The sequence below is a fragment of the Hyla sarda genome, chromosome 9 (assembly GCF_029499605.1).
Source record: "Hyla sarda isolate aHylSar1 chromosome 9, aHylSar1.hap1, whole genome shotgun sequence".
NCBI classification, from domain to species: domain Eukaryota; kingdom Metazoa; phylum Chordata; class Amphibia; order Anura; family Hylidae; genus Hyla; species Hyla sarda.
In genome coordinates, this window is record NC_079197.1 from 102,274,192 (window position 1) to 102,282,905 (window position 8,714).

Genomic DNA, 8,714 nt, shown 5'->3' on the forward strand with positions numbered 1-8,714 from the left:
TATATATCTCTCTATATATATATCTCTCTATATATATCTCTCTATATATATCTCTCTCTATATATATATATATATATATCTATATATATATATATATATATATATATATATATATATATATCTATATATCTATCTATATATATCTATCTATCTATCTATCTATCTATATATCTATATATATCTATCTATCTATCTATATCTATCTATCTATCTATCTATCTATCTATCTATCTATCTATCTATCTATCTATCATCTATCTATCATCTATCTATCTATCATCTATCTATCTATCATCTATCTATCTATCATCCATCTATCTATCATCTATCTATCTATCATCTATCTATCATCTATCTATCATCTATCTATCATCTATCTATCATCTATCTATCATCTATCTATCATCTATCTATCATCTATCTATCATCTATCTATCATCTATCTATCATCTATCTATCATCTATCTATCATCTATCTATCATCTATCTATCATCTATCTATCTATCTATCTATCTATCTATCTATCTATCTATCTATCTACACATACACACGCCTCTCTCTATCTATACACACCTCTCTATACACACACCTCACTCTATACCAGTGCTTCTCAATTATTTTCTGTCATGCCCCCCCTAGGAAGAAGAAAACATTTCACGCCCCCCGCGCGACTGTAAATAGTATCATTAGGTGTGCAGTATAGCTCCCCCACATTAGGTGTGCACTATAGCTCCCCCACATTAGGTGTGCACTATAGCTCCCCCACAATTGGTGTGCAGTATAGCTCCCCCACAATTGGTGTGCACTATAGCTCCCCCACATTAGGTGTGCACTATAGCTCCCCCACATTAGGTGTGCACTATAGCTCCCCCACATTAGGTGTGCACTATAGCTCCCCCACATTAGGTGTGCACTATAGCTCCCCCACATTAGGTGTGCACTATAGCTCCCCCACATTAGGTGTGCACTATAGCTCCCCCACATTAGGTGTGCACTATAGCTCCCCCACATTAGGTGTGCACTATAGCTCCCCCACATTAGGTGTGCACTATAGCTCCCCCACATTAGGTGTGCACTATAGCTCCCCCACATTAGGTGTGCACTATAGCTCCCCCACATTAGGTGTGCACTATAGCTCCCCCACATTAGGTGTGCACTATAGCTCCCCCACATTAGGTGTGCACTATAGCTCCCCCACATTAGGTAGCATTGTCGTTTGCCCCCCCCCCACCCACTCACTCACTCTCACACACTCTCACACACTCTCACACACACACACACACACACACTCACTCTCACACAGAGACAGGCAACCACACATGCACACACAGACACCCCACACATGCACACACAGACACACATGCACACACAGACACCCACACATGCACACAAACACGCACACATGCACAACCTTACCTGACCTGCGCTGCGCTTCTCTTCGGCGGCCTGACGAGTGACGTCACTGACGTCTTGTGCGGGTCTGCGGAGGTACGTCACATGTGCGACGACCCTCTTCAGACTCCAGCTGCCAGTAAAACCAGAGACTCGGAGGACGGCGGGGTAAGTGAAACCTCCGTGTAATGAAGAAAACTGCCCTGAAGCGAAATGTCACCCTCCGCATAGGGACACAGTTGAGGGAGGGTAGTGGGAATGTAACAAGAGGGAGCGGCCTGCAAAGCAGAAAACTGTGTCCCTGTGCGGAGAGTCACATTCCGCTACAGGGCACAGTTTTCTTCATTACACCGGCATACATGGGCGCCTCTTGAGAAAGGAATAATCCGAAACACGTGTCGAGGTCGCAGGACTATCACTGGGAGGCTGTCAGCATGTCACAATTAGGTAAAGTGTTTTGAGATATTGTCCTATTATACGCTGACTAAACCTATATTGTAGGATTGTGTTATTGGCAACATTGTGATATTTGTACTTATCCCAGAGAGATCCTGCTCAGCTTTTTGTTGTTTTTTTTTTTAAGGGTGGGTCATTTTATGGGTGTTTTTTCTACCTGTTTTCTATACATAATAAAGATTAAATTTTTGAACATAATTTTGGGCTAATTTTGTAGGTTGTTTGATTATTATTAGCCTTTTGGGCTTTGTAGGTAATATATGGTGCGAGCTGTGTCGGCCGCCCGGCGCCCCTGTTGCTATGGCGCCCTGTGCGGCCGCACAGCTCGCACACCCCTAAGGCCGGCCCTGGTCAAACGAGCCCCCCTTTACGCCCCACTATTTGAGAAGCACTGCTCTATACACACACCTCTCTATCTATACACACATACACACGCCTCTCTCTATCTATACACACACCTTTCTCTCTCTATATCTATACACACACCTCTCTCTCTATCTACACACGCCTCTCTCTATCTATACACACATATATACACACATCTTTCTCTCTCTCTCTACACACACACATATATCTCTCTATCTATACACACACATATATATATATATCTCTATATATATATATATATATATATATATATATATATATATATATATATATATATATATATCTCTATCTATATATACACAAAAATATAGAAGCAGCACACCACAGGTAGAGTTCAAAGGAACGGTGAATTTATTCCATGATGTGAGAGACTACGTTTCTCCAGCCTCACGCTGGCTCCCCAGCCTCACGCGGGCCTCACGCGGGCACCCCAATTTCTTTTTTTTCTTGACATTTCTGGAGGTGCTGTTCTTATTGGATATTTATATATATATATATACACACATCTCTCTCTCACATAAATTTCAATCTCTAATCGCTGTGTATATACCAGCATTTTATTTAAAGTCCCTATTAGCTATGGGGTTGGGATATGAGGGAGATATTTCAATAATACCTGGTACACATATTACGTATGTGTCAAATAAAAAATATGAGTTAAATTAACCCTTGCCTACACCCTTATATAAAAGATGGGTTTTTGTTTCAAGTCCCATGCAAGTATATGGGACTTCCAGTACCTTACTCCACAAGCTCCGCTCTGCATCTCCTGGTGAATGTGTCAGTCCGGCTTGCAAGCCGCACCCCATCTCACACATGCCCACTGTTTAAGCCACAACCCTTTTATTATTTACCCGTTTTGTGCATTGGTCTGGCTTGCAAATAACGCCCAGTCCCACAAAGCCACATCCACTTCTATTTTCAGCTTACATTACAAATCAGTCCCACAGGAGGGCGTGATATGAGGACTGGATATGACAACAATATGAGGATGAGATTTGAAGTCAAAAGCTTCCTCCTTTTTTTTTTTTTCCCTCCCCAACAAGGAAGAATTAGGAAGGAAAAACCGGGCAACGTCGGGTACTCAGCTAGTAACATATATATATATATATATGTTATAAATATGTTATAAATATATATTATAGAAAAATTAACGTCTTTGGAATAAATCACATTTTTTTTGCTGACACCTGGTGTGCCACTGTCCATTTAATTTTTCTGTGTTTGGAGGGGTCCCCAACCTAGACCCGACACAGGAGGCACCCGAGCACCTTTTCTTACCCTGGAGTGCTGCTTTCCTGATAGATATAGATATATAAAAATATATATATATATATATATATATATATATATATATATATTTCTATCTATCTAATATTATTGTGTGTGTAAAATATCTATCTATATATATATATAATATTATTGTGTGTGTAAAATATCTATCTATATATATATATAATATTATTGTGTGTGTAAAATATCTATCTATATATATATATATATAATATTATTGTGTGTGTAAAATATATATATATATATATATATATATATATATATATATATATATATATATATATATATAATATTATTGTGTGTGTAAAATATATATATATATATATATATATATATATATAAATTATTGTGTGTGTAAAATATATATATATATATATATAATATTATTGTGTGTGTAAAATATATATATATATATATAATATATAATATTAGTGTGTGTAAAATATATATATATATATATATATAATATATAATTGTGTGTGTAAAAAAAAAATATATATATATATATATAATATATAATATTATTGTGTGTGTAAAATATAATATATATATATATATATATATATATATATATATATATATATATATATAAATTATTGTGTGTGTAAAATATATATATATATATATATATATAATATTATTGTGTGTGTAAAATATATATATATATAATATATAATATTAGTGTGTGTAAAATATATATATATATATATATAATATATAATTGTGTGTGTAAAAAAAAAATATATATATATATATATATATATATATATATATATATAATATATAATATTATTGTGTGTGTAAAATATATATATATATATATATATATATATATATAATTGTGTCTGTAAAATATATATATATATATATATATATATATATATATATATATATATATATATATATATAATATAATATTATTGTGTGTGTAAAATATATATATATATATGTGTGTGTGTGTGATCTAACTTGCACATTTTTAACACAGCTGCGACTTAGAGCAGTAAAGTCAGAGAGGAGGTGGTGCTCTGAAGTCATTTGTTTTATGTATGTGTGCTAAAAAAAGTGGTGTTTTAAAGTGATTTAGTTTTTTTTTTTGCTTATGTGAGCAAAGTTTAAAGCAAAAAATGACTTCAGAACGCGCCTACCAAAGCAACAATGAGAAATGTCCCCCTATGTAATTTTAATGTAATCCTCAGCTGCCCAAAGTGTAGTTTAATTCTGCATATCAATTCCATACGAATGTTAAAGGAAATCTTTAGTGCAATATAACTTATCCCCTGTCCGAAGGATAGGGGGATAAGAAGTTATAGATCGTGGGGGGTATGAGCGCTGGGGCCCCCGCAATCTCTAGGATGGGGCCACGGCAGTCTGCAGGAAGTGCAGTGTCGTCCCCAGCAGAAAGCCACAGCAGACACTCGCCCCCTCCATATAACCCATAGACATACATAGAGGGGGATGTCGGGGATAAGTTATATTGCACTACAGATGTCCATTAATATAAATATACAGTATATAGTCAAGCCAATCTTCATCCACCTATGTAATGTTTACAGGGGCCTCTTGATCCTTTCTTAAAGGGGTACTCCGGTGAAACACATGTTTTTAAATGAACTGGTGCCATAAAGTTAAACAGATTTGTAAATTACTTCAATTTAAAAAATCCTAAATCTGTTGAACTTTCTGCCAACAGTTCATATGAAAACATTTGTTTTCCACTGGTGAACTCCTTTAACAGAAGGATCAGACATGTTGGATTTCCACAGTTCAACCATTCTATTGTCTGTAAAACAAATATAATCACACATCAATCACTGTATGTACAATAAAAATTATGGTTTTGTACCTTGCAAGTAAAATAATAGAGGGTGATTATGGTGTATAAAATAAATGGGGGGTGGTCTATGACAGTGCCTGTGTACTTGCAGTATGAAGTCCCAAACATACAGAAGAAAAAAAATTATATCTCCTAAGGTAACCTTGCTTTTGGGTTTAATTTCTCCTTCATATTTGGGACTTTGTATATTGACTACTGACTATGTATTCCTGTGTAGTTAGAGCAGGTACACTATATAGACTACCCCACATTTATTTTCATTATTCAAATATACTATTATCACCTGCTTGATTTGTTCTTTTTAAATATGCTTTCTACTTCTTAGCTATCAAAAGTGTGTGGGCACCTTTTTCTTAATATTAGCAACACCACTGAAATAAAGGCACTATGCCGTACTAATTATATAGTGATGTCATATGTTTTCTACAAAGGCCTTGTAACAGTTATCATTTATTGTAGGTCAATTTCCTAATGTGGAATCGCTGCCTCCGCCGCCTGGACCAGTTTATTACCCTTTTATTCCTGACCCGTATAGCCAGCCTCCTTTAACTGGCTTTGACTCGTGTGTGTCTGTTGTGCCTACGTATCACTATGTAGGACCCTGGCATCCTATAAGTCCTCCTTACAGCAGTTCACCCCGGATTCATAACACTGTAAATCCTGGCCACATTCACCAAGTGAGCTACATAGCGGCACCACCTCATCCTTCGCACTTTGTGCCTCAAGCAATATAAAAGCAGATGCATTATCGGTATGTTTTTATAGGCAGTTTCACATCTCTTTGAAATTTGGCAAATACAATGTGTTTTTTTAAATATCTGCTTGAAAATTGTTGTACATTGGTAATGTTGATATCATTGAGTAGTTGAAGCATCACTTTTCTATTACACAGCTCCTGAACACTCCAGCTGACAGCAGCTGGAACTAGAGAAAGCATGGCAGCCTACTACATTGTGATTTATTTTAGTTCAATGTATAGATTGTATGTAGTAAGCAGTAAAAGCAACAGGCAGCTAACATGTTTAGTTTTTAAATTACCGTAGATCTTTCAGGGATATAAGCCGATAAATCAGAGAAACAGGGCATCATTCACTATAAATTGGTGTGTTGCTGTGTTTTTAAGTTTGAAGGCAGAAACATTGGAGTCACGAATAACTATTTAAAAAAAAAATTGCATAGTGTAGGATTATACCCAATGAAAACAGGGTCTTTTCATACTTGTCAGTGGATATTTTTGCCAAGCAGGCATATTCTTTCTCCAGGATCTGTTTGAACATATGGAAACTGAAGCTATATACTTTCCCAGAGCTGATGGTGGTTGTCAAGAAGGTAGAGTTGTTCAAGAGCCACAGCGGGGCACACCTCCTTGCTCTCACTCACATCCCAGCCTCTCCTAATCGATGTGTAGAGCCCTGTATGTCAGTCAAGAAGTGGTGGGGAGGTGAGCGAAAGCAAGGAGGCGTGCAGGCTGTGGCACTTGAGCAGCTTTACTCCACCTCTTGACAACATGGCTTAACAATAAAAAAGGGGATTTTTATGTCTGGCATTCACAATCGGCTCCAGGAAGGGTACAGTTTGCTTTTATATTTTACATTTCCTTTTAAAATCTAACCCTAGTACCAGTGGAGTTCTCAATGGTGTGGGATGGCCTATGGTAAGTTTACATACCAGTTGCAGACAATGAACCTCCAGTGCACTGTGTTTCTGTAAGGTATAAATGGTTCTTTTTATATGGGTTTGAAGTTTTCTCCCACTCTTAAGATAACTTTCTTTTTTTTTTTTTTTCCCATTTACAAAAGGAATTTAGCTATGAACAATATTGGCTTTGTCATTTAAATTTTTTGTAAGGCTCCTTTTTCTTTTGAAATAAAAAAGGCAGCATTTGGTGTAACATTAGAATGGGTAAATTGGTAAGGTAAATGTAGTTAAATGTTGCATATATTTTTATTTTTTATTAAAATATTATAATATAATTTTATTTTTTTCTAATACAGGTCTGTTTTCATACCATGGCTGATTCTTCTGCAAAGAGAACACTGGTTTCTAAATTACAGATCCATAATGGCACTGAACTGGGTGACTAGGACTAGGTGTAAAATGTAGATTACAGTTTTTACTGTACTGAAGGGCCGTAGCAGGCTTTTTGTGGCAATTCTTTATTTTCTTGGAAAGACTTTCATGTACAACCTCTGCTGAAGATTTCCTTGCACTGATGACTTTTAAAGCTCCATTCTGTAGTGGAGGGTTGCTACTCATCATCCTCCTCTTTCGTGCAGCATCCAATCAATATCATTGGACTACTTCATTCACACCATTGGTGATAAGGCACAAATGCTGTTGTACCATAAATGATACAACTATGTTATGTAAAGTCATTTTTCTGTTTTACCTGTCTACATGTTTTAGCATTGAAGCATGGTCTTTAAATGTGTACACTACTAGGAATATTTGGCTTTATTTATGTTATATCTGGGTATCTGTTTATGTGTATGTCACATTTTCACTGAAGGGGAGTTAATATTGGTGTTCTTTCACAGTCACTATAAATAAATAAGAATGCATGAAAAACATATGTGATTTTGAAATATTTTAGATTCATTGGAGAAAAGTACAGATATCGAAAAATACAGTCCCAAAGGCAGACCTGTTTAATGGAGAGGGATAACGGAATGGGTAAGGTACGGAGTACAGAATTTGGATACTGTTATGTCAAATGATTCAATTGGAAGACAATACAAAGTGCCAGGACAAATCTAATAGCGTGAGAAGTAAAACTAAGGCTGCCAGACCTTAAAGGGGTACTCCGGTGGAAAACAGTTAAACTGATTTGTAAATTACTTCTATTAAAAAAATCTTAATCCTTCCAGTAATTATTAGCTGCTGAATACTACTGAGGAAATTTTTCTTTTTTGAACACGGAGCTCTCTGCTGACCTCATGACCACAGTTCTCTCTGCTGACATCTCTGTTAATTTTAGGAGCTGTCCAGAGCGGCATATGTTTGCTATGGGGATTTTCTCCTACTCTGAACAGTTCTTAAAATGGACAGAGGGGTCAGCAGAGAGCACTGTGGTCATGCCAGTAGACAGCTCTGTGTTCCAAAAAAAAAAAAATTTCCTCTGTAGTATTCAGCAGCTAATAAGTACGGTCAAATGATTTCTGTAAGTGTTCACAAGGTTTTCCCCACACTGTTGCTGGTACTTTGGCCCATTCCTCCATGCAGATCTCCTAGAGCAGTGATGTTTTGGGGCTGTCGCTGGGCAATACTGACTTTCAACTCTCTCTCTAAAGGTTTTCTATGGGGTTGAGATCTGGAGACTGGCTAGGCCACTCCAGGACCTTGAAATGC

General features: G+C 36.3%; 1 protein-coding gene across 8 annotated transcripts in view; it reads left to right on the forward strand.

Moving 5' to 3' along the window:
- Positions 1-7,948, forward strand: part of LOC130290373 (putative bifunctional UDP-N-acetylglucosamine transferase and deubiquitinase ALG13) — a 167,942-nt gene extending 159,994 nt beyond the window's left edge. For all 8 annotated transcript variants that reach the window (XM_056537934.1, XM_056537936.1, XM_056537929.1 and 5 more), the window contains 2 exons: positions 5,826-6,117; positions 7,361-7,948. In XM_056537934.1, the coding sequence (XP_056393909.1) occupies positions 5,826-6,100 (275 nt within the window). In that variant the 3' untranslated portion in view covers positions 6,101-6,117; positions 7,361-7,948. The remainder of the gene's footprint in view (positions 1-5,825; positions 6,118-7,360) is intronic.
- The last annotated feature ends 766 nt before the right edge of the window (positions 7,949-8,714 follow it).